The sequence below is a fragment of the Bos indicus genome, chromosome 19 (assembly GCF_029378745.1).
Source record: "Bos indicus isolate NIAB-ARS_2022 breed Sahiwal x Tharparkar chromosome 19, NIAB-ARS_B.indTharparkar_mat_pri_1.0, whole genome shotgun sequence".
Taxonomy (NCBI): domain Eukaryota; kingdom Metazoa; phylum Chordata; class Mammalia; order Artiodactyla; family Bovidae; genus Bos; species Bos indicus.
Genome location: NC_091778.1, coordinates 56663471 through 56690423, shown reverse-complemented (window position 1 = coordinate 56690423; position 26953 = coordinate 56663471). Strand labels below are relative to the sequence as shown.

General features: G+C 45.9%; 1 protein-coding gene across 1 annotated transcript; it reads right to left on the bottom strand.

Annotated features, from left to right (window-relative positions):
• Window positions 1–95: 95 nt before the first annotated feature.
• On the bottom strand, window positions 96–26468 carry PRPSAP1 (phosphoribosyl pyrophosphate synthetase associated protein 1). Its single transcript, XM_019981956.2, has 10 exons — window positions 26056–26468; window positions 22704–22756; window positions 19695–19761; window positions 10211–10383; window positions 8512–8627; window positions 7983–8038; window positions 7118–7263; window positions 3187–3257; window positions 2254–2400; window positions 96–1369 (listed from the first exon to the last, which is right to left on the bottom strand). The coding sequence occupies exons 1-10, from the start codon at window positions 26223–26225 to the stop codon at window positions 1211–1213; spliced, it is 1158 nt and encodes a 385-aa protein (XP_019837515.2). The 5' UTR covers window positions 26226–26468; the 3' UTR covers window positions 96–1210.
• Window positions 26469–26953: the final 485 nt, after the last annotated feature.

Here is a 26953-nt window from a genome sequence, read left to right as displayed (position 1 = left end):
AAGTCTCCATGGTGGGCTGGAAAACTTTCCTAGCTGTTAGGAAAGGGAGAAAAATGTCCAGGAAACTTCCCCGCAGAGAAATGCAATGGTACAAGTAAGTGAATCAGCGTTTATTATCTCAGGAACCAACGGAACAAATGAGCAACTGCAGTTCATTTCCAGGCGGACACTGCTCCCTCCCGTTTCATTCAGTTCTGACTTGGATCAGACTAGAAAAAGTCTACCTGACAAATAGGATGTCAACTATAACAGAATTAGGACTGTGTCATTTTAAATGTTGGCAGAAAAATGAAGTGCAGTCCTAAGTAACGCAACCAACCTAAGCGTCACCGAGCACACAGGGAGAAAGTGCAGTTTAGGTCTATTAAAGTACCAACTACTTAGGTTTCAAATATTGAACATTCAAATATTCAGATATGAATATTCAAACATTCAAATATCACGTATTATTCAACAAGAATTTAATTTCAGGGAACGTGAGGGGAAGGGGATGGAACGTGCAGAGGGGCATGTCTGCCCAGGGCTAGGGCCAACCATGGGCCTGGGCCGTCTGCATTCAAGGCACTGGCTTCTGCAGCGTCTGGACTGAAGGCAGGAGAGGGGGGAGCTCTGCAGTGAAGACACTAACAACACAGCAAATCCTTTTATTTGCAATTTAAGAGCAACGCAGGGGTCCAGAGATAGGCGTGACTTGCTAATGTGCAGTCCTCCCTAGGAGCATCACCACCAATGCTTCATTGTCACTGCCTGTTGGCAAGCAGGTTCTTAAAGAAAAATAGGATTCTCTAGAAAAGACTTGGGGAAAGCTGACCGGCAAGATGACAAGTGCAACAGGAACGGTGCTCAGCTTCCCTAACCAGGTTCAACATTCACACGGACGTGTCCCTGCGGTGGAAACAACTGAATGAAAGCTAGAGAGTCAGGATTTCATCTGCCTTTCACTCCCTTTCAACATCAGCAAGATTTTCAGATCCTGTTCAGGAAGGCATCTAACTTTTTTTAAGAGACAGGATGGTGACAGCAGACAGCTGAGGCCACTCCCCCACAACCCCTGTTGTCCCTGGACTATCTTATCTTAATGCCTCCTACCCACCGAACTTGGCAAGAGAAACCATCTGCCTCCCTTGAAAGGAAACCCCGTGTACACAATTGATGGCACTGCTCTTCACGTGTTTCCTCAGGAGCTCTAGGGCCAAGGCCACCGAGAGACCTAGTCATCCACCGTGATGTTCCGGAAGAGGTACGCCATGGACTCCCCATTGTGGATCCTCCGGATTGCTTCAGAAAGAATCAGACTGATGTCCACAGTCTTTATCTTGGGACACTGCAGCTTCTGCACCTCGTGAGGGACAGTGTTCGTCACCACCACCTGGTTGCGCAGTAACAGAAAATACACACCGTCACTGACGCTGTGCGGCCTGACGAGGTCACTGGAAACGTGTATCTAACATGTGGTGCCCACACACCAAGTTTCAAAGGACAAAACCTTACTTCACGGGGTGTGTTGTTACAAACCAAACCAACACTACGCAAGGGAAGGTTTACATTCAAGGGAAGAGATTCAAAAGAGAAGCTTATGGAGGTCTTAGTCTATGTATGCAGAAATGATAAGATGAGACCCAGCTCTGTGAGAAACCTTCCTATTAGGGAAGAATTTAGGTCTTGAGAGAAATGCTACTTTAGAATCAAATTATACTGACGTACAGAGAGCAAGTCTATATGAAAATAGACATATATTCCTAACTGCGCGTGCATGCGTGCTAAGTCATTTTAGTCATGTTCGACTCTTTGCAACCCTATAGACTGTAGCCCACCAGGCTCCTCTGTTCGTGAGATTCTCCAGGCAAGAATACTGGAGTGGTTGCCATGTCCCCCTCCAGGGGATCTTCCCGACCCAGGGATCGAACCTCTGTCTCCTGTGGCTCCTGCACTGCAGGTGCATTCTTTATACCGCTGAGCTACCAGGCAAGCCCGTATTTCTAACTGTAAATCTGACATCTGCCCAGACAGACTGCTAGCCACCCAAAGCATGATTTCAGTCCTTTGGAGAGGAAGGAAGTGATACTGACTGAGCCACTGAACTATTCACAGAAGACAGAGCAGCAAATCATGACTCAGGAGCACACAGACCTCTACGCTGGACTAAGTAAACTTCCCTGAATGGCTCACCCAGGATGTCTACCTTACACAGAAATAATGTTAGCTCTTTCCATATAAAATAAAGATTTAAAACCTCAAAAAGAGCAGACAGACCTCGTCAATGGAGGACTCCTCGATCAGACGGGGGGCCTCTGCGGACAGGATGCCATGGGTGGCCATGACGTAGATCCTGTAAGCGCCTCTCTCCTTCAGAATCTCCGCAGCCGCCACGAAGCTCTCCACGTCGTCGATGATGTCGTCCTGCGGAGAGACCCACACTCGGGCTCAAGGAGGTCCCTCCACCCCCGTCTGTAAACACGTGCCTCTCTGCACTTCGCTTTCGAGGGTGTCCAGTGGAAGAACAGAGTCATCGCCTGGGTCAAAGACAGGACTGAACAGCCCTCGGCAGCGGCAACAGAGCCGCGTGGACTGAACTTCCAAGGAGAGCGCGGCAAAGCCTCACAGTCACACGTGACATCCCGGCTTCAGCTCAGGAGATCTCCCAAGACTCCTCTCCCAATTTCACACTTCTGATGAAAACCCCACAGCCAGTGTCTCATTTACTGTTTGCCCAAGAGGAAGTTAATTGATGGGAACAGAGCAATGAAGTGAGCCATAGTAAAGGCTGGATCCTGTGGCCCAGCAGAGGCAGTTAAGAGCTGGGAGCACAGGTATCGTGTTAAAGTAACAAAGGAGACACACGTTCTCAATAGTGAAAATGGAAGGCCCATCTAGCTCACTTCATGGCCCACAGACTTAAGGGTGAGGAGTAGGGTCAGCTGGTTTCATAGAACCCAGAGCCCTGAAGACAAAGGTTATTTGTGGAACTGAATTTACTTACAGGTGCTACTACTGTGCTCGTTTTACATGTGTAAGTTGTAATAATAATCCCTGTTCATCTGGTTAAAAGTTTCTGCTACTTGTCCTAGGGGGGTCCAAGGCTAGACGGAGCCATTTATATGTACCATCACCACTGGACACCCATCCCAAGGTGGACACCTACTAAAAGTGATGTGATCTCTGCACAGCAGGGGGACGGTGACCTACCACTATGATCGCGATGCGTCCTCCCACATCTCCAACTACCGTTATGGGCGGCTTCTCCTTGGCCATCATCACTAGGAAAGCAAAACAAATCACAAGACCCCAGTCAGCCAAGGGTCACTAGGTGAATGAAGTCATCACATCACATTCCCTGGAACAGGTGGCAGAGCCCAGACAGACAAGTGAAAAATGTGTGGATTTCCCTCAATTAACCGGGGGCCTCCCAGAGATGGGTTATCTAGAGGAGCACCGTCCAGCAGCAAGGAAGCCGAGTTTAAACTTTCCATACCCATATCACAAAGCAAAAAGAAACAGGTGAAATTCACAGATTTTTCATTTACTCAGTATACCTAACATATTATCATTTTGACACATAATTGATATGCACCTTTATTAGAGACATTTTACTTTTTTTTTTTCATCACTGTCTTCCTACTTGGTGTGCCTTCTCTACACGTGGTGATTCTCAGTTGGGACCAACCACATTTCAAGGGCTCAGCAGCCCCGTGTGCCCAAGACCCAGACCACCCTGGGTGCACGGGGACCTCCAGATGGAGGGTGGAGGAGCAGAGCTAGAAAGATCTCACCTGCACAGAGAAGCAGCCCCACCGCAATGCCACTCAGAACAGAAACACAATAAAGAAACAAACAAACGCGGCTAAGTAGAAAGTCAACAGGGAAATGCTGCCAAAGAGCTGGCTTGACTTCATTTTCCTCTGAGGTGACCTTACTGGGACAAAGAATGTAACCTCACTATCAGATAACTACACCACTGACATCATCAGTTTCCTGAAAATTAGGAAGCTGAAGACAATCACAAGTCCACCATCTTTTCCTGATTTAAAGTGAAAGTGAAAGTGAAGTCGCTCAGTCGTGTCCGACTCTTGGACTGCAGCCTACCAGGCTCCTCCGTCCATGGGATTTTCCAGCAAGAGTACTGGAGTGGGGTGCCATTTCCTTCTCCAGGGGATCTTCCTGACCCAGGGATTGAACCCGGGTCTCCCTCGTTGTAGGCAGACGCTTTACCATCTGAGCTACCAGGGAAACTGGTCCTGATTTACCTGGTCCTTAAAGTTGAGGCTTCTTATCTACTACAAAATTTACATGTGAAAAAGGCCCATCCCGAGCACAAAGCAAACTACAGGATGCTGAAGGGACAGAGGAATTCACCGGAAAAGGGGGTTAGGCAAACTGAGCACGCTGTGTCTGTCGCTTCAGTAACTCTTTGCAACTCCATGGACTATAGCCCGCCAGGCTCCTCTATCCACAGGGAGATCCTCCGGGCAAGAATACTGGAGGGGTTGCCACGCCCTCCTCCAGGGGATCTTCCTAACCCAGAGATCGAACCCACGTCTCCCGAGGCTCCTGCACTGCAGGCAGATTCTTTACTGCTGGGCCACCAGGGAAGCCCCAGTAAACCGAGCAGGCAGAAGTATGTCAGAATAGATATTCTGCTTTTTTTGGAACACTTTTTTTTTTTCCCAGCCACTCTGCATGGCATGCAGGATCTTAGTTCCCCGATCTGTGCCCCCTGCACTGGGAGTGTGGAGTCTTAACCACTGGACTACAGGGGAAGTCTTGGAAGCTTCTTTTAATTCTGAAATATCTACTGTAGGAATAGTGAGGGAAGGGGAAGAGGCTAAATTCAGGGTAATTCTACAGTTTAGTAATTATCAGCAGGCCATCCACCAGAGCCGACTCCTCTCGACAGGTGCTATAAACCTGGAAGAACAGCTGTCCCTCTGCGTACACCAGCACATCAGCCAGGCTGAAATCCAAGACTATGTTACTGGCAAACTTCAACAGACACTTCCCGATTTCCCATTCCGGAAACAAGGGCAATTTCCTGAATTTGGGCAGTCACAAAGGCCCTGCGTATAAGCATCACCTAAAAGAGGAGGAAGTAAACAACCAACATCGGAAAAGCCCTCCTCAAACCCTGTCTGTAAATTAAACCACGGGGGTAGGTGGTTATGCTGACCTCCCCACTTCTTAAAGAGATGTGGTCCCTTCTTGACCATTTTTCTCTGTAAAAAAAGAAAAAGACTGCAAGCTGGTATCTCCTGTCAGACCGCAACAGAAACTCAGCTCTAGTCTGATGCTCCTGTTGACTCTTTGGTAAGCCTACCTTTCCCCCTCAAAAATTCTGTCAGTTTGAAATGAAAAACAGGCATGGCTAGGGTCAAGGCTTAAAAAAAAAAAAAAAAAAAGACTAGGAAAACAAAAGCTTCAATCCTGGTACGCTCAGTCCCTGCTCAAAACTGGCTTTGGGAGCAGCACAAACTCAACACGCAATTTGGTGGCTACTAAAAAAGAGACAGACTTCACCAGAGCATCAAGAGAACAGGCCCTCACAGGACCTCCCTGGGGGCGCAGTGGGTTAAGAATCCGCCTGCCAATGCCAGGGACATGGGTTTGACTCCTGATCTGGGAAGATCTCACGTGCTACGGAGCAGCTAAGCCCGTGCTCTGCAACAAGAGAAGCCACCGCAAGGAGAAGTTCAAGCACCCTAGAGAGTAGCCTCTGCTCGTCACAAGTAGAGAAAAGCCCGTGCAGCAACAAAGACCCAGCACAGCCAAAAATAAATCAACAAATAAAATTACTAAAAACAAAAAAAATCAGGTATATCAGGTCAAAAGAGCTACATCACTAAAATAAATGCTAGTTACCTGATCACCAAAGCCTGATATTTGACAAACGTTTGCCAGCATCCATCTTGTGTGCAAGTGTGCTACGTCGCTTCAGTTGTGTCTGACACTTTGTGACCCTCTAGACTGTAGCCCACAAGGCTCTTCTGTCCACGGGATTCTCCAGGCAAGAACACTGGAGTGGGCTGCCACGCCCTCCTCCAGGGAATCTTCCAGACCCAGGGATCCAACCCGTGTCTCTCGGTCTCCTGCACTGGCAGGCGGGCATGTACCATTAGTGCCACCTGGGAAGCGCCATCACCCTCTTACCAAAGTGCAAAAGCCTGAGATTTCACACCACTACACACACAACTTTTTACTAAAGCCAAAATTATTTCACACTCTTGGAAAGCCAAGCGCTACCCAGATTAGCTCTACTGTCCTCAATGCCTACAAATGTGGGTAACAAAATATTTCACAAAAGACAAAATCACTATAATACCATTCAATTATTTTAAAATATTGAGATAGCATGTCACTTATAAATAGAATCTAAAAAAGCACACAGATGAACTTATTTATAAAACAAAACAAACTCACAGACTTAGGAAACAGAGGTGTGAAGGGGGATAAATTAGGAGTTTGGGATAAACAGATTTGTTACATATACACTACTGTACGTAAAATAGTCAGCAAGGATAATAGTAGCAATATACAGCTACTGTATAGCACAAGGGACTCTACTCAATACTCTGTAATAACGTATAAGGGAAAAGAATCTGAAAAATAGACATATGTGTGTATATATATGTATAATATGTGTGATAGATATAATATTGAACATATAACTAAACTCGGCTTCCCTGGTAGCTCAGTGGTTAAGAATCCACCTGCCAATTCAGGAGATGCAGGTTCAATCCCTGGATCAGGAAGATGCCCTGGAGAAGGAAATGGCAACCCACTCCAGTATTCTTGCCTAGGAAATCCCATGGACAGAGGAGTCTGGCAGGCTACAGTCCATACAGTCACAAAAGTCAGACACACAACTTAGCAACTAAACAGCAACAACCACAAATAACTAAACCACTTTGCTGTACACTCAAAATTAACCCAGTACTGTAAATCAACTACACTCCAATATAAAATAATTTTTAAATAATATTAATACTAAAAAAAGAAATAAAATTTCAAACTTGAAAAATAGAAAATACCAGAATACATCCACGTAGGAATGAACTCCTAGCCACTCGTACTATTCAAAACTGTCTTCAATTTACAAATAGAATCAAGACACGGCTGCTCTTACATGGCAATTCCAGCCCTGGGTGGACAGTCGCGTTCTTGACCATCGGCGGGGAATGGCGGCCGTCATCCATGTCCATCTCTGCACACTGGGCCTCCCCGTGGATGACAGCCAGGCCCAGACGCAGCCTCTCCGCGTACGACTGGGCCCTGAGAGGAGGCCAACAGGAGTGGGTGAGACGCATGAGAAGGAAGACCCAGGCACAGCTTTCTCATCACTTCATTAACCACAGAATGAAAATACCAGTCCACCGTTTAGGGACACACAAAGTAACTGTTTCTACAAGTCAGAATGTGAGGCTCAGGCCAGAATGCAAACGTCTCAAGAGGCACCCTAGGGGGGAAGTGGGCTGGCATCTGATTCTGGGCATTTTGGTTCTACTCTTTGCCCAACAGCCTCACATTCATCTTTAGTTGCTTTTTGGTTTTGTCTTTTTCTCTATTTTTTGGCCGCTTGTCACGCCAGGATATTAGCTCCCTAGCCAGGGAGGGAAGCTGAGACCCCGACACTGGAAACTCACTGTCTTGGCCACTGGACTGCCAGGGGAGTCACTCATCTTCAGAATTCTGTTCAAAAAGGTTTCAAAAACCAATGCCTGAAAGGCGCTTGTGCAATTCTTGTTTTCCTTTTGCTGAGAACTTGAAGGAAGAACTTCATTTTCTCCCAAGGGAAAACTGAGTAATTCCAAGAACCACTCTGTTACTTGGAGACTAGAGGTAAAGCTGTGGTTTGGAGTATGACAATGACTTGGGGGAAAGCTGGACTCGGGAGCTTTCACAGGCTGTATTAGGACAGACCCTGGGTCCTAACACAGCCCATTTGGACTTCAGAAGCACCCAAAAGGGATGAGTGTGTCTGGCTTATTTACCTTTTTGCAGCATCAGGCGACTTAGCTACAATGACTGCATTTCTGTAATTTGGAATCTAGATTTGGAGGAAAAATAAGAAAATACTGAAAAGGTATCAAAAAATAAACAAATAAACAAAAATACTTGGGTGCTGGCATTACATCTTTTTTCCTCTTATAAAAATGATCCATATTAGCAAATAAGTATGCTAGAATCTCATTCACACAGTTACCATTTTTTAATCCCTATCAATTAGCATCATGGCCAAAGTAGGCTACATCAAGAAGATAAAAAACAATTCTTAAAACCTTCATTTTAGAAAACATAAGCAAATGGCTAATGATAAGGAAATCTGTCTTTAATGTCTTTAAAAAATAAAAGATCCTCTGTGCCTCAACACTGACTCTGGCTGGCTGCCTCAGGTATTAAGACTTCAGCAAGAGATCATGTGATCACCCTTTGCGCCTTCCAATATGGAAACCTGGTACCAGAGAAGAACTACATGGGGTCTCTTTTGAGGACAAGGGGGTATTTGCTGGTGCTCCTCACTTCTTCCTGGATATACTGAAGCAGGAAAGGTGAGGCTCTAAGGTTGTCCACGGGAAAGCTGAAAAAGCCTTGTATTTCCTTTTGATGAAGATCCATAGTGATAATGTGAGTTAAACCTGAAATTTTAAAACACAAAATTACAAAGTTCACCCATACAAATTGACAGCTACAGTGGACACAAACTAGATGCCCAGTGCCTGCTTCCTAACAGAAGACTGAAGGCAGGGGGCACTGACCAAGTGCGCCGGTTCTATGCCTTATTTGCAACCTTAACAAAACTTAGTAAAGACAATGTTAAGCCTGATGTAAAGGAGCCTATAACCTTCCACGTGGATTAGAAAACTAAACCCAGAAAAAGCAGTGCTCTCTTCTACTCTAACCATTGGCTTGGGCCTGAAAACCAGGAAAAGAAAAATCAGGCAGAAGCAAAAATATGAATGGGGCATTAAATACTGGAGCAAAAATAGATGTAAAAAACAAGTAAGGCCTTGATTAAAGAATCTAGGAAGAAATGTTGAAGGGCTGTAGATAAATGCAGAAGAAACAGGAAAGCAAAAGCAAAGTAATATACATTCTAGAGAGAAAGAAACCACAAAACACAAGGATAAGACACTGAAGACTCCAGAGAAATCTGTGTTATGTCCTAAGAGAACGGGTTAGGAAGTACACTTACAGAAAAACAGTGAAAACACTCTTTTAATCAACAGTGCTAAACAAAAGAAAATGTACATTCATGGCAAGTGGCCAAGCTCACTGAAAAATTTCCAGAGCAAAATTTCTGGTTCTTTGGAAAGAACCAGAATTACTTCTTCTTTCCAAAAACATTACACATTTTTAAAGAATGGAATTCAAGTATGTTTCTGAGGACTCAGATCTATATTTGAGTTTTTAAATAAACATGAAGCAAATAAAATCCCAACAATTGAAAGGCTGTTACATTGAACAGAAAGTAGGTCACTACAAAAACATACGATGAAAATGATCTGCTATGATCTGCTATGATGTGCTATTCAGAAAGACAATCAGGGAGGAAGAAGAGAGTATATAAGCTGAAGAAATGGTAAAAAAAAAAACAAACACCCAGTTTTACTACTATGTACATACAGAATTTCGTGCTCAGTCGCATCTGATTCTTTGTGACCCCATGGACTGTAGCCCGCCAGGCTCCTCTGTCCATAGGATTACTCCAGCAAGGACACTGGAGTGGGCTGCCATTTCCTCTTCTAAGGGGCTTTCCCAACCCAGGGGTCAGATCGAACCCGCGTCTCCTGTGGCTCCTGTGGCTCCTGCATTGGCAGGGGGAAATTCTTTATCACTGAGCTCCCTGGTATCTAAGGTTTAAACAAATCTAGACCTGAAGGTCAAAAGATCACAGCTGAATGCCAAGATGGTCCACTAAAATTTCAGTGATGATAAGATGAACAGGACATAGAATGAGGAAAAAGTCCAAGTTAAGAGAAAAGAATCCTGAAGCAGACAAGGTCACTCTGAAGTGGGACAAAGAGGAAAAAAAATGTACACCTAAGTTCACGATCCTTAACCAGAATTATGCAAAAGCAAGCAAGACAAAGAAACTACCCAACACCACTCAGAGAAATAAGTATCTACCAACCACCTACGGCTGGTGGGGTATGGACTGCTCTGGCCCGGGGAGGGTCCTAACCGCCCGTGTGGGGCCCCGGGCGTGGGCCGCACTCACCCGCTTTTGCCAGCATGGACGCTAGGAGCTTGCACACAATGGAGCCCCTCTTCCGCATCTTGCTCTGCTTGCTGTAGGGGAAGTAGGGGATGACACCAATGATGTTCCTGGCACAGGCGGTCTTCAGTGCGTATGCCATGATCAGCAACTCCATCACGGCTGTGTTCACGTCTCTGAAATAGGTGAGATTTGTCCTTTGGGATTAATGTCACTTATTAACCCCTGGCAAGGATCTCAATCCCAGCAACCTGACCTGGGTTACCAAGATGAGTGTTAATGTGAATCATCTCAGTAGCTTAGGATGGCACCTCCTGAATAGAGGAGGAAGCTGGTTCGCTTTTCTTTTGAGCTGCATGAACTTTAGTTTGCATCTGAGGTTACTGACATTCACAGCACCATCATCCACACTCATCTCTGCCTGGATCTTGTCAGTGATACGGTCATGGGAGTGGCAGGTGAAGCAGATGTTGACTGCTGATGACCACAGTTAACCCACACCTGCTGGTACCAACCCCAGGATCTGAACTCGGGCCAGGGTGCTGGCACCTTCTTTTCCTGGGAACACCAGGGAAAATCCACCCCTTCTATTTAGCTGAAAGAATTTGTTTTTTTTTTTCTTTTTGGGGTGGAGAGAAGGATGAGCGGGGCGGGAAGGTCTTGGATGTTAACTTCCAAAAATCTCCCCCGCCCCTTCTTCCCCTAAGATATAGATTCACGTGCGTGCTCAGTCGCTCAGTTGTATCAGACCCTTTGCCTACGAGGCAAAGGGTATGGACATAGCCTATCAGGCTACTCTGTCCATGGGATTCCCCAGGCAAGAATCCTGGAGCAGGTTGCCATTTCCTTCTCCATAGGAATCTTCCTGACCCAGGAACTGAACCCAAGTCTCCTGTGGATCCTGCATTGGCAGGCAGAATCTTTACCACTGAAGCCACCTGCAATACAAAAATTACCCAGACAAACAAAGAAGGAAATGGGAATCTGAAAGGTATTCAAAGGAAAGGTTATTTCCAAATTTTAATGAATGCTGAGTGCCACCCTTTGCCAAGACTGATCAAGTATAACGTAAGGCTCTGCTCTTAAAGGGCCTTGAAATCCTTCAGGATGACCTTCTAAAGTTCAACCCTCTCTCTAGCCTCCTCCCAACTCTTCTTGGGATTGTCCAGGTGTCCTCGAACACCCTTTCTTTTGCATTAGGAGTGTATTTCCCCCTTGCCTTCCCAAGATAAAGAAGATCATTTCCCATGTCCGAGTTCCCACCCAAGTGAGGAACAGGCTCTTCAGATTATACTTTACCAAAAAAAAAAAAAGTTTTATTTATTTATGTTAATTTTTGCCCATTTTCCCCCATACCTGTGGTATGTGGGATCTCAGTTACCTGACCAGGGACCGAACCTGCACTCCTGATTTGGAAGACAAAGTCTTAACCACTGGATCACCAGGGAAATCCCTGGATTATTTATTCAGTTCTTGAATCACCTGATCAAAATGGAAAGGCCTGCCATCAACACAGCAGAAAATAAATGTTGAATAAGTGGTCGAATGACATACTTATCACGAAACGCTTTTTAGCTTGAAGGACTGTCAGGCCACTTCCCCCCAGTGGCTTCCAGTTTACATTCACCTGCGCACCTGGGAGGGAGCAACCCTTTCACTCTGACACGGCTCCGTGCCCACGCTCACTGGGGGGGCTTCCTACCTCCCCTTTGTAGTCTGGACTTTTTACGACTACTTCAAGCTTCAGTCATAAGCTTCTGTGTTTATTTCTCCCACAGGGTAGGCAGAGTTGATTCTGGGCTCAACTTCAAGATGCAACTGTCAACTGAGACATTCCTTTTGGATTGCTAACAGGTTACATATTTTCCAGTTATCATTTCCTTTCTCTGAAATAAACTGGCATCTTCTTCTCCCTCATATTCCCAAGTTAATAACATCCCACGTCTGGCATCAAAAGGTCAGAAGACACACAACCTTTTGGTATAATCGTGACAAGACACTTATTAAACACTTTCAAGGGTATTAGGTTGGTGCAAAAGTAATTGCGGTTTCCCACTGTTGAACTTTGCTGTTTTGGAATACTTCCTTAAATAAATGTGGTTATATTATACATCATTTTAATGCCCGTTTCTCACTTTATGTTTTTTTGCTAATGACTTATTACTGTGTATTTTATATTTATTTTAAACTAGGGAAATGACGTTAGACAAAAAGCAAGTTCCTGCAATTTTCTTATTCAAGTTCAAAATGCGTTATAAAGCAGCAGAGACAACTAGCAACATCAACAATGCGTTTGCCCCAGGAACTGGCTAACAACGCACAGGGCAGTGGTGGTTCACAAGTTTGGCAAAGGAGATGAGACTCTTGAGGACGATGAGCACAGTGGCTGGCCATCAGAAGTTGACGACAGCCAACCGAGAGCGTCATTGAAGCTGATCCTCACAACTACACGAGAAGTTGCCAAAGAATTCGACAATGACCGTTCTACCATCAAACAGCCTTTGAAGCAAATTGAAAAGGTGAAAAAGCTCAATAAGTACGTGCCTCGTGAGCTGACCAAAAATTAAAAAACTGTCATTTTGAAATGTCAGCTTCTCCTATTTTGTGCAGCAACAACGAACCATTTCTCGATTGGATTGATTGTGACATGCAATGAAAAGTATATTTTATACGACAACCGGCGAGAATCAGCTCAGTGGCTGGACTGAGAAGAAGCTCCAAAGCATTTCCCAAAGCCAAACTTGCACCAAAAAAATGTCACGGTCACTGTTTGGTAGTCTGTGCCAGTCTGATCCACTACAGCTTTGTGATCCTGGCAGAACATTACACGTGAGAAGTATGCTCAGCAAGTCGACAAGATGCATCGAAAACTGCAACGCCTGCAGCTGGGGCTGCAGAAAGGACCTAATTCTTCTCCATGACAACACCTAACCGTACGCGGTACAACCAGCGCTTCAGAAGTTGAATGAATTGTGCTACAAAGTTTTGCTTCGTCCGCCATATTCACCTGACCTCTTGACAACCAAATACCACTTCTTCAATCATCTTGACAACTTTTTGCAGGGAAAATGTTTCCACGACCAGCAGAAGGCAAAAAATGCTTTCCAAGAGTTTGTAGAATCCCGAAGCACCGATTTTTACACTACAGGAATATACCAACTTATTCCTCTGGCAAAAATGTGTTGCTTTTAATGGTTCCTATTTTGATTAATAAAAATGTGTTTGAGCCCAGTTAAAATGATTTAAAATTCATGGTCTAAAATCGTAATTACATTTGTATCAACCTAAGGAATTCATAATACTTGGTCAGTTTTCCACACTCTTCAACAATTTTCATCCTGCATCATCCATTTACCAAATAATTACTGAGCACCTTGCCTCAGGTACCGTATTAGGTGGGGAGGTAACATGGTAAAAGAGGCTGACCTCATCTTGTTGGGGGGAGGTCCTCTGGCTTTCCCCCACCATCACCCTTGGAATCATTTGTCCCTAGGAGAACGCTAACTCACCTGAGAATGTTCCCTTCGCCTTCTGACCCTTCAGCCCTGAGAACAGAGCTCCCCGCCCACAACAGATCATCTCAATGGATGCCTGTGGGCTCTGGGGGCTCAGATGAAGCCGGTACGGCACTCAGGATAGAACGTATGTAACTCAGGAGTCCGTCTCTAAACATCAGGCATCGTATACCCTCTATCAAAAGCTGCTTCCACATACAGGCTGCTTGTTGACGTTAGATAAGCTTTCTTAATCTTCCACTGGTGTGGTGCACGTGTGGCATTAAAACAGCTTCACTGGACGTGGTGGTTTCTTACACCGGATCCCAATGCCAACAACACGTTGAGGGCTGAAGTTAATTCAACAGATCCTGGAAGAATGTTTATCTGGGTCATGAGTTTTCCGCTGTCCCTGTGACAGCATTTACAACACAACCGTCCACCACGAGGTTTACACACCACGCGAGGGAGGGCCAGGCGGTAAGACACTGAGTGTGACAAGAGGACAGAAACTTCGGAGAAGCCTTGATTTCAGAGTAACTTTCTTTCCACTAATTACTAATCTCTCCCACGAGTTGTTTGTTTTTTTTTTTTTACTTTTTCCATTTCCTAATGACCTATGCGCCAGGGGATTCAACATTCTCTAGATCAAGGCTAAGGAAAGCCTCCCATGCCCTACCCCCTTTCCGTCAGGAAGGCGACAAAAGGGCCTTTGTCACAGGGGCTCTACCCATTCTCTGAGGGACGCCAGACAAACTGGATACCAGGCAGTTACTGTGTGAGTTAGCAGGGCCAAGAGAAACTGGCTGGCAGCTCCTGCTTTGTTTATCTGTTCCCAGCATATTCTGGCTAGTGCCTGTAATCTCTAAGTAGAACAATCTTAATTGTTTACCAACTCTTTTTCTCTTCCCTAAGACTATCACATCTTATATTAACCTTGGCTCTCACTGCTCTCTCATTTTCAATGGGCAAAAAATGAGTGCGAGGTAAGGACACAGTCTATATATATCAGTTAAAACTGCACAGACAGACCAGCAACACAGATGGAAGAACTGAGAACAGGGTCAGGGAGCAGGATGTACGCCACCTCCACCTCCAACAATTAATCACTAGCAGCAAGTAAGCTTCATGTTCTTTTAATGAGTCGTCTTATGCGGCTCAGTGATAAAGAATCCGCCTGCCAATGCAGGACACATGGGTTCAATTCCTGAGTGGGGAAGATCCCCTGGAGAAGCAGATGGCAACTCATCCCAGTATTCTTGCCTGGGAAATTCTACGGACAGAGGAGCCTGGTGGGCTACAGTCCGTGGGGCCGCAAAGAGGTGGACAGGACTTAGTGACTAAACACCAGCAGTTACATCAACAAACCAGAATGTGTGACACAAAACACGAAAACCTGTCCTTCAAACAGCACTTCGTAAGCTTCCTATCTAGTTCACTCGGCTGCAGTGTTCAGTTTACCTGGGAGCTCCCTGAGTCCCTCCCTGTGACAGCGTGATTTAGTCAGGAATACCTATTTGGTTGCCATTTCTGGCTCTGTCTGGAAACCCTTGGAATTTCCTAAGCTTTGAGACTAGTAAAGGTGTCTTTAGTTATGTTAACGAGGTGACTTTTGGACTACTCCTGAAGGAGGAGACTGGTTGCCTGGGAGACAGACCATGTGTTAGAGAAGTTGAACTTTCAGTCCTATCCCGTGACGTCTGGATTCAATCGATCGCCAATGGCTAAGGATTTAATAGATCATACCTATGGAATGAAGCCTCTGTAAAAACCCAAAAAGGAGGGGGTTCAGAGAACTTCCGGGTTGGAGAGCTGGGGGGTGAGCAGCTGAAAGCTCCAGACCCCTCCCTGCATACCTTGCCCAGGACACCTCTTGACTTCCACCAGAGTCAAGCCCTGAGGAGAATTCAGGATGGAGAAAAAACAAGCAGCTCTCTAGACTTTGGGTAACAGGCCCTAGATAAAAAGATGCATACCTAAGGGCTAATTTCAATGACCTCAAATCCTTATCTTCCCAAGTACAGAAAAGCACTAAAATCATTGTGATGTCTCTGCTTTGTGATCAGCAATAATCTTCTGATGTTTCACTTCCCCCCCTCCCCCCGCTCCCCCAACTCTGAAAAAACCTCACACATATCCCGGTTCCTCTCTTATCTCATCAGAGTGGTTCCTTAGCGCCATCTCTGAGACCAGCTCCAAGGCTATAGTCCCCAGTAAGGTCCTCAAATAAAACTTAACTTGCAACTTTTAAGCTGTGCATTTTGCACCGATTGGCAATCTATATAACCACGTATGGCAGATAGGACTAAAAAACCAAATTCCCTGCTAAATTAACTAAATTTAGTTGTCATTCAAATATTCTGTAGTCAGGCAACAGAATGTTGTTTTACACTGTTTACTGGGACAAACCCAATAACTCTTCATGGGATACACACACATTCTCTCTGTCTTTTCTCCAAATTTCCGCTCCCATCCCCATCATCCTGAAAGATACAGGAACTGTCCAGTGAAGGTGTTCTGCTTTGACACCACCAAACTGAACCCCAGGGAAGCCAACTGTGGCTTCTAAAATAATCTCAAAACAAGTACACACGGGAACCGCACCATCTTCAGGACGTGGTTCTGGTTTCTAAAAGCATCACGTGTATCTGTGCTGCTGCTTCAAAGAGAAGCCTTTCCACATGGTGAGTATGTAAAATTACTGTCATGTTATCCTATACGAGTCACTCTCTCCACTGCAACTCCAAGGACTGCTCCTTACCTCTTCCTTTGGTTAAATTTCAAATATCCTAAGCATGAGTAGAAAAAATCAAACAAAAACAACAACAAATATTTCCCAATAAGCTATTAACCAACATGTTTTTCCATGTTTCTTTTGTCCTTCCCCTGGAAAACACGTCCACGTTAGAAAGTTCAGTCTATAGTGCTGCCCCAACTCCACCCTGGATTGCACATATTAACATTTCTGCTGCCTTCTGGGTTACCATGAGATATGGAAACCAATAATTAGATACAGCACAACTTCCTGACACCAAGGAAACGAACTGCCTATCCTGAGGGGCACTCAACAAAATCAACTGGCCGAAGTGTCAACATCTTCCAAAAGTGTCAAAAGTTTTGAAAGTCAAGGAAAGACTAAGGGACGGTTCCAGACTGTCTAGAAGGTAAGATACATGACAAGTAAGTGCCGCCTGAGCCTCAACTGGCTCCTGGAGCCAGGAAGAGCCCTGGGGGACAGCAGACAACTGGGGATGGTGTCTGAGGCTTAGGTGGTAATGACACAGAGGTCTCAGTATCCTGATTTTGATGGCAGCACTGTGGCTGTGTAGAATGCCCTTGTTGGGAACTAACTTGTGGTCTGGCGGTTAAGCTTTCACTGCCATGGGCCCGGGTTTGATCCCTGGTTGGGGAACTGAGATACCACAGACCATGTGGTGCAGGAAAAAAAAAAGAGAGAGAGAGAGAAAGAAAGGTCTCCTTTGTAGGAATCACACACTGTGTGATTTGGGGGGGTAGGGAGATATCAGACTGGCAAATTTGTCTAAAGTGGCTGTACTGCACAGACAAGTTTTCTGTAAATCTGTGACTATTTCAAAATCTGAATCTTTAAAAGATGAAGCGGCTCTTTCTGTGTTGATATGATACATGGCTTTTTTTTTTTTTTTTTTTAAGTTCAGCAATGTGCAACAGCACTTTTTTTTTTTTTTTTTTTTCTTTTTGGCCACACCGCCTGGCTTGTAGGATCTTGGTTCCCCAACCAGGAATCAAACCCATACCCCCTGAAGTAGAAGGGTACAGTCCTCACCACCGGACTGCCAGGGAACTCCCTATCAGGCTCCTTCTATGCAAAAAATTAAGAAAAACATATACACAACTGCTTGAACATGCAGAGTCTCTGAAAGGATGCCTAGGAACCCGATGACACTTGCCACATCCAGGGAGGGATGCGGAGTGGCTGAGGGCCAAGGAGGGCAGAGGTGGGCCTCGTTACACACCCTTTTGAAATCTAAGCCACGCAGGGAAATTAAAATGGCTTTTATTTTGGTTTCGAGGATCACCTGAATGATGGAGCCTAAATTTGTCTGTACATATCCCACAGAGAGGAACAAACACCTACTTAAACTAGTTATCTCAGAAGACTAGGGGGTGGATGAGGGCTGGGGAATTTTTATTTTCTGATACACGTTTCTATAAAGCTTGTGTTTTTAGAAATGAGTATTACTCCTATAATCAGAAAAAAATATTAAAAATAAAATACTGAGTAGCTACCAGTTATCAGTGTACAAGGAAACTCTTTATACTAGGGTTCAGATCACGTTCTCCATGACCCTGTGGTCCTCAGCTTCCTGCAGGCCCAACTTTCTCAATCCCATCAGAGGGGACTGTAAGGAAAAGGTTTTTTCCTTCTCTGTACATTCACAACACTTAATACTGCTGGTCACTAAATGTGCTGGGGTTTTCCCATAGACACGTAGTTCTCAGAATCTTGGGGGCACCAGCTGGGTGTCCTACCATTCGGTTCAATTCTGACTGTCTCTCTCTGGACATAGCAACAGATCCCACAGCTTAAGAGCCCAGTCCCATGGGACCACCCTTCCTCACTTCAGATATGGGCAAGTCCAGGCTGTCACCTGTGTCTAACCAACCTGCTATAAATTGAGAGGTTCCTAGGACCCACTCCTCAGCTCCGATTAGTTTGCTAGAGCAAATTAATAATAATAATAAAAAGAAGAACTCAGGGAATTCCCTGGAGACCCAGCGGTTAGGCCTTGGTGCTTCCACTGCAGGGGGGCACGGGTTTGATCCCTGGTGGGGGAACAAAGATCCTGCATGCTGTATGGCAGAAGGGTGCAGAGCGTCCCCAACCTTGCTGTGAGCACCCACCTCCCAGCACCCCCATCTTCACCAACCCAGAAGCTCTCCACACCCAGGCCTTCTGGGGGTTTTATGGAGGCTTCATGATACCGGCACAAGTGGTCAAATCATGGCCACTGGAGACGGATTCAACTCCTCCCCAGAGGTCACAGGGGCTAGGTTGAAGGTACCCACCCTCTCATCACAAGGTTGGTGCCCCCAGGAACCAGCCCCCATCCTGGGTTTATCCAGGGGATTTCCAAAAACTCCTTGCATTAACATAATTCAGGGGTAACTGAAAGGGGCTTGTTCTGAATAATGGAGATACTTTGACTGCTATTCTCACGGAGGAAGTTCCAACAGTTTTAGGAGCTCTGCGCCAGGACAGGAAGACCAAATCCATATTTCTTATTATAAATCTCAGAATCACAGGGACCAAACAAGAGCAGCCACGTAGGACTGACACACGAGGATTAAAAGTGATGCGTGTAATGCGTCCACGTGCTGGGGCACCCAGTGCCCTGCTTATCACTAACACAATCTCAAGAACTGAACTGATCGAGATGTGAAGGTCTGGATTTTTCAAAGACACCAACCCCATCCCAGTGAGGGGCTGAGAGGAGAGAACCCCACGGGAAGTTCACACTCAGGCATGCCAGGATTCTGCCAGGGCCTGTCCTCCTGCCTGGAGAGGAGGAGTAGATGGTGTCTGCAATAGAGACGGTCGGGGGGACCAGCCACTGTGCAAAATTAAATGCAGTGCAAAAACCAGCCTCAGTGGATATGAACCAGAGCAGCTATGCACCGCATTTAACAACAACAAGGGCTCTCAGTAGAGCGGAACAGACAGACCCTGGCAAATGGAGGGAGGATATTTTGTCCTTGAGGAGCTTCAAGCTTGGAAAAGATGATCAAGGAAACACACAGCGGTTAAGTACAGTGTGACAAGCACGGAAAGAATTCCAAAAGACGGATGTGTGTGTCTGTATGCATGCAAACACATACATATATATCGTATTTTAGAAAGCATTTAACATACAAACACATTTAAATTTAGAGAAAACTGAAGTTCACATGAAGAGACAGCAAGGTACATCACTAAGATTTTTAGAGGAAAAGGGATAAAGTCGTGCTCTTACCTGGGTATTGTCTGTATAATGAAAATATCTTGGCCACGAACAGATTCTTGTATTTCAACTCTTGTTTCTGAAAAATAAAAATGTTCTATAGTTTTAAGGAAAAGTACTTCATGCTGTAAGAATGGTGTAAGAATTGGGCAGCAATTGGAGTAAGCAATTGGGCAGTAAGGAGTCTAAACAACAACTCATTGGAAAAGACCCTGATGCTGGGAAGATTGAAGGCAGGAGGAGAAGGGCACCACAGAGGATGAGATGGCTGGATGGCATCACCAACTGGGTGGACATGAGGTTGAGCAAGCTCCGGGAGTTAGTGATGGACAGGGAAGCCTGGCGTGCGGCAGTCCATGGGGTCGCTAAAAGTCGGACATGACTGAGCGACTGAACTGAACTTAAATCAACACTTCACTTAGTGTACCAAAATAAATTCTTAATAGATCTGGGAATGACATGTACTGAAAAAAAAAAAGTCAAGCTCAGGGGAAAATAAGCCAAAAATAGACTAGAAGGCAAAAGCAATAATCAGGTCTATGTAAAATCTCAGGGTCCAGAAAAGAAAATCCGTCACTAAATAAACACAAGATGCTCAGGGAAAAGTATTCAGCAATTAAAGAGGCCAAGGGTTAATATCTGTATTGTTCTTTTAACAACGCCGTGGCCTCCTCTGTTTCAGGCCCTGAGCTGGGGTCCCAAAGAGGAGGACTGGACCAAGGGGACACAGAGTGACCCGGGAGAGACAATGCAGTGCCACAGACTGGCAAACACTCCAGGCCAGTATGTAGGAGAAAGCCCAGCCACGAGAGAGGAGAAACGCCTGGGGACGACGGCCTCACCGCAGGCTGGACCATGTAGCGGGAACGCAAGTGAGGAACAGCGGGGGCAGGGTGTGCCAAGCCGGGGCAGGGGTATCACTGTGCATCTGGAGACAGACTGAAAGAGGAGAAGGAGACAGAGAGGAGGGCAGGGAGCCAACTGTGGCCAGACTTCCCAAGAGTCTGGATTTTATTCCAAAGTAGATAGGAGAACCACTGGAGGATTCGTGGGATCACTGGCTACTGCGTAAAGAGAATGGTGGCAAAGCAGGAGTGGCTACTTGGAGAGCCACTCCAGGACGTTTTTTGGAGTCCAGGCAAGTGACAGACAGTGCGCTGGACCAGAGCAGCAGCAGTGGAGGTAGTGAGGGGAGCAGGCAGATTTCAAATGGATTCCTGAGCAGAGCACACAAGACATGCTCATGGGTGTAATGCGAGGTGAAGCAGGTGAGATGGGCAGAACCTAGGTCCCAAAGGGCCCCAACACGACTGCTAAGGAGACTGAACTCTAGCCTGTAAAATGTGAAGCAGAGGTAAGTCAAAAACGTTTGCATTGTGGAAATAACGCGTTGGCGGGGAGCAGAACAAACTAAAGGCTGAAAATGCAAGTAAGAAGGCCTGTTAAGAAGCTGCTTTGACAGCACGAGAGAGAGAGGAGGCCCAGAACAGTGATGGGAAGATGGAGAAAAAGGTGCTCCCCAAACCTCCCTCCTTTCCTACAATGCTTCATTTATGAGATCCCCAAATGCCATCACAATGAACCGAACCTGTTACTGTTAAACAGGCTATCTCACCTATATGCACTCACCTTCACTGGAAGTCACGCTTCCAATGAAGGGGACTGGGGTTCAATCCCGGGTCGGGGAACTAAGACTGCCACATGCTGCACACCTCAGCCAAAAAATAAACAAATTAATTGAAAAAGAAGAATGAAGGCTCTTTTTTAGAAAAACTCCAGTTCACAGGCATGTGTATAACAACAACAACAACAAAAATCAAAATAAGCATCTCCTGACTTGCCCTGGCAGGAAAGCTTCTGAAGTCACCAAGTTAACAGCTATTGAGTGTGGAAGCTGGATTAAGGGTTTCTGGGGGTTGATTATATAACACAGATGTAACTTGTATACACTCCAGAACGTATGCTTTACATTACTACCCAATACTTTGCTTTTTTAGCTCCCCAAACATCAGTTTCATCTTAATTATCTCCTGAGCAAACACAGAAACATGAATCCAAGGCTTTCCACTTTGCAAAAATAATTCCCAGCTGGGCGTTTATTCCTGGAACACGGCTATCAACAAAGGGCCTTCAAGCAGTATTACTTTATGTTCCAGCTCTCCCTGGAAGCCCAGGCAGGGGATCTCCCTGGAGGTCCAGTGGACCTCACGCTTCCACTGCAGGAGATGCAGGTTCCACCCTGGGCTGGGAATTAAGAGCCCCACATCCTTCGCCTGGTTCGGAACAAAAAACTTAGGCAGCAACAAAAAGTGGTGACTAACCCAGGGTGAGCTTTGACAAGACTTGAGAGAAAAAATGAGAGATAAAACTAACTCAAAGAGGTTTTTAAAGTAAGTCATTACCTATCTAGTACAGATGGCTCTTAACACCATTTGATGACTTAGTGAGACAGATAAATGTAGAAAGTCTGTATCAAATACAGCAAAATAAGGAAGAAAAATCTCTTCCATCACTTTTTTCATTCTAAAATGATAAGATATTTGCATTACCTTGGAACAACAGGAAAGAAGACTTAAGGAGACAACAAGAAGTCAAGGTTTGCTGCTGCTAAGTCATTTCAGTCGTGTCCAACTGTGGGACCTCAGAGACGGCAGCCCACCAGGCTCCCCTGTCCCTGGGATTCTCCAGGCAAGAACACTGGAGTGGGGTGCCATTTCCTTCTCCAATGCATGAAAGTGAAAAGTGAAAGTGAAGCCGCTCAGTCGTGTCTGACTCCTAGCGACCCCATGGACTGCAGCCCACCAGGCTCCTCCGTCCATGGGATTTTCCAGGCAAGAGTACTGCAGTGGGGTGCCATTGCCTTCTCCAGTCAAGGTTTAGAAGTACTGAAAACTTTCCAACCCTATTGTTAAAGAGCAACGGATTTCTGTGTTAAATATTAGTAACACTCGCCTTTTAAAAACATGCCAGTCAATTAAACAGAGCCTGAAGGACAAAGAATGTTTAAGAAGTTTAACTTACCTCCATTGGTCTCTTGATAAACCACAGACTTCCCCAATTCAGCACCAAGACGCCTAAAGGGAGAAAAAAAGCAATTAAGCCCCTTTCAGAAGTGCAGAGTCTTAACCACTGGACCATCAGAGAAGTCACAACTCCAACGAAGGGGACTGGGGTTCAATCCCCGGTCAGGGAACTAAGATCCCACATGCTGTGTAACTCAGCCAAAAAATAAACAATTGAAAAAGAAGAATGAAGGCTCTTTTTAGAAAAACTCCAGTTCACAGGCACGTGTTTAACAAAAAGACTACAATAACTACATCAGCTGCTGCTGCTAAGTCACTTCAGTCCGACTCTGTGTGACCCCACAGATGGAAGCCCACCAGGCTCCCCCGTCCCTGGGATTCTCCAGGCAAGAACACTGGAGTAGGTTGCCATTTCCTTCTCCAATGCATGAAAGTGAAAAGTGAAAGTGAAGTCGCTCAATCGTATCCAACTTAGGGACCCCATGAACTGCAGCCTACCAGGCTTCTCTGTCCATGGGATTTTCCAGGCAAGAGTACTGGAGTGGGGTGCCATCACCTTCTCCGAATACATCAGCATTCTTTTACCAAAAAAAAAAAAATTTAGAAAATTTAACTCATTAAGAACTAAAACTCCGCTGTCATTCCATGAGCAGCTTCCAGAGCTCACCATTCTGTAACACACCACTTTACTGGGAAGAGCCCACAACCAAAGTTTAACATCTAGTTCCATCATTTTTCGAATAATAATTGTCTTGCAAAATCGATTGCAAACAAATACGTGGTTAGCAGCAATAATTCCAAAAACACAAGCCAAAGGTAAATGCCTCAGTGGTCAAAAGCATCAGACTTCCGTGTCATTAACCAAACGCAATATGAATCTTGTTTGGATCCTGATTAGAACAAAGCAAGTAGAAAACTCATTTTTGAGACAATCTAGGAAATATGCTTTCCTTGTGGCTCAGATGGTAAAGAACCTGCCTATAATGCAGGAGACCCAGGTTCAGGCCCTGGGTCGGGAAGATCCCCTGGAAAAGGAAACGGCAGCTCACTCCAGTATTCTTGCCCCCATGGACAGAGCCTGGTGGGCTACGGTCTGTGGGGTCGCAAAGACGTGACTGAGTGACTAACACACACAGTGAAATACATTAGGACTAGACATGAGAGTAGACAAAGGAATTAATAATGGGTTTTGTTTGTTTTCAGTTATGAGTCAGTATTACCATTTTTATGAGTGAAATAAGGGCTGTTGATAATCGGTTGTTGTTTATGTTCTACAATCTGTTTAAAAACACTCCAGCCAAGTATACAACAGAACATTATTCAGTCTTAAAAAGAAATGAAACTCTGGTACATGCTACAATACGGATGTGCTATGTGCTTAGTTGCTCAGTTGTGTCTGACTCTTTGGGACCCCATGGACGGTAGCCCGGCTAGGCTCCTCTGTCCACAGGGATTCTCTAGGCAAGAATACTGGAGTAGGTTGCCATGCCCTTCTCCAGGGGATCTTCCCAACCCAGGGACTGAACTCAGGTCTCCCACATTGTGGACAGATTCTTTACCACTGAGCCACCAGGGAAGCCCACATTATTGATGAACCTCGATTGAAAAAAAAAAAAGATTCTAAGTAAAAAAGTCAGACACAAAAAGACAAATATTGTATGAGTCCATGTATAGGAAGACCTTAGAATGGGAACATTCACAGCTACAGAAAATAGAACAGAGGTTACCAGGGACTGGGAGGGGTGGATAAAGGGGAGTTAGTACTTAAAGAGAGTACAGAGTTCCTATTTGAAATGATGAAAAAGATCTAGAAATGAACAGTGCTGATAATCACACAACACTGTGAATGTACTTAATGCCAGTGAATTACACACTTAAAAATGGTTAAAACTTAAAACTTTTCTGGAACAATTTTTTCAAGAACCAAATATATATATATATATATATATATAAAAGACCAAGGCAAAACCATTGACTATTTAATTCTGCCCTCCCCGCTCTGGTTTCTTTCAGCAAGGTCACTGTGGTAAATGTGACCCAAAATAAACAAACACAAGCTTTATATTTAAAATTAGTGTTTTAGTTGGCCTCAGAAGGAAAGACAAATAATCAGTGGTCAGGAATGGAAACGAGGTAGTAGACTGCAAAAGGACTGTTTGTTTTTTTACACTCTTCTAATCTCATTTAAAACTAACTAAAAAGAACACAGGCATTACTGAGATAATATGACTAAAGTTTCCCCTTTCTTCTACATTTTTCATCTAGAATTTTAAAATATATTCATGCATTACTTATAACTCTGAAAACCCCACAGAACTCTAATAAAGTTGTTTAAAACGTGAAAATGACTTTAAAAGTTAAAAAACAAGCTTATTTATTTTTTTAACAACTTTATTTGCAAAGGCCTCAGAAGGTTCTTTCTCTACAATAGGCTCTGGAACTCTCTACAAGAGCCAACTAGAAAAGAGGCCATTTAGTAAGCATGTATTATTCAGAGGGCCACTATGAACCTCTGCTCTGCTAGACGCTTGAAGGCATGAACCATTATTTGGTTCGTGTTGACAATGTTCTGGGCCCAGTAGAAGGAACTGTCTCTATCTTACAATGAAGTTCAGGAAAATCAAGTCTCTTGCCCAGGGGCAAGACGCCCAAGGTCCTAAGACCCCAAATGCCACTCGAGGCTGGAGGCTTCCTTAGGTGAACAAGTGAAAAAGCAAAGACTTTAGACTGATCGAACCTAACTGACTTACAGACTACGGTTAGACCTGTCGTTTCAATCATCAGCTGCGATAAATCTGCTCCCCGGGGTTGCCTTCTCCTCACTGCCCTCCCCTACACGTCTGCTTCAGTCCGTGCATCTTGGGCCTCGAGGGTCTTTCACTTGCAAGGCCGCCCCCAGCCACCCCCATCTACTGCACCCGATGTTTTAACTACGTGCCGGCCTCCGTCTCCCCGGGTGGGAAGACTTGGGAACCGCAGCGATCAGATCCAGAGGTCAACTCCAACCGTGGGAAAAGCAGCCAAACCCAGAGCCGCCCCCGATCCCACAAAGTTCTAATCTGGCGGGGCGGGGGTTTCCACCGCCTGGGAGGTGGGAGTGGGGAGCCGAAAGCAGGGCGAGCGCTCCAAGGACCCGAGGGGTGGGCTGGGGGAGAAGCCAGTTAATAGCCAACCGGCCCAACGCGTTTTCAGCTTCAGAGTTGGGGTCGGGGCTGAGGGTGGGGGCGGCAGGATGAAGGGGCCAAATCATCCCTCGCCCCGGTCGGGGGATGTGGCGGCGAAGAGGAGCAAGGACGGTCTCCCCGAAAGGAAGGGGCCCCCCGGGACATCCGCTATTCCCCGCCCCTTACTCGGTGATGCGCTTGGCCAGCTCGGTGCAGGCGGCCGTGGAGTTGGCAGAGAAGACTCGGTAGCCGGTGCGGGCGGCGTTCATGGCGGGGCGGGCGGCGGGGCAGGCTCGCGGGGCGCGGAAAGCGGAGGACACGGAGAGCGGGGGCAGCAGCAGCAGCTTCCTAGGCATCGTCCGGCCCGGGGGCGCGGTTACAGCCGGCCCTCGCGGGTCTGCACCGGGGAGCGGTTCTGACGGAGGCGGCCGCGAGGCCAGCGCAGCGAAGGCGCCGAGAAAACCGACACTGGGGGCGGGGGGCGGGGAGAGTCTCGAGACCCCCAACCTCCTCGTACCAAAGGCCACTCGCTGAGGAATCAGGCGCGACCAGAGAGCGAAGTAACCTGCGCCGCCGATCACCTCAAAGATAGCGACGAGGGCTCCGCCCCCTCTGGGAATCCGAAAGGCGCAGCTAGAGTGCCCGCACGATCGCCATCTTAGGTGAGGGCAGGGCGGTGGGCAACTCTCCACAAGCTTATTTTTTTCCTAGGAAGCCACTAAAGATTCGTTTCGCCACTTTGATCCTGTCTCCCCACGGGGGTTCTTTTGCTCTCACGTTCTTGGGCGGTGCAGACTGACTTTTTAGTGGTACCAGCCTGTCCAACTTTTCCCTGCCAGGACCCAAAATGTCCGCCTCTGCGCTGGCTGACGATCTAGCCCTGAGCGTCTATGGTAACACTGCGCGAGAGCCCTGCGAGGCGCATACGCTGGACTGGGAGGTTGCCTGGGATACTAAAATGCCCAAAAGGTGGTGTATCAAGTGTTTATTCCCCAAACAGACTCCAATCTGGAATCTGTACGTTAGGCAAGGCTCTCTGAACGAGTCAAAGCGTTCTTGGCAGTCTTTGCTCTCGGTCAGAAAA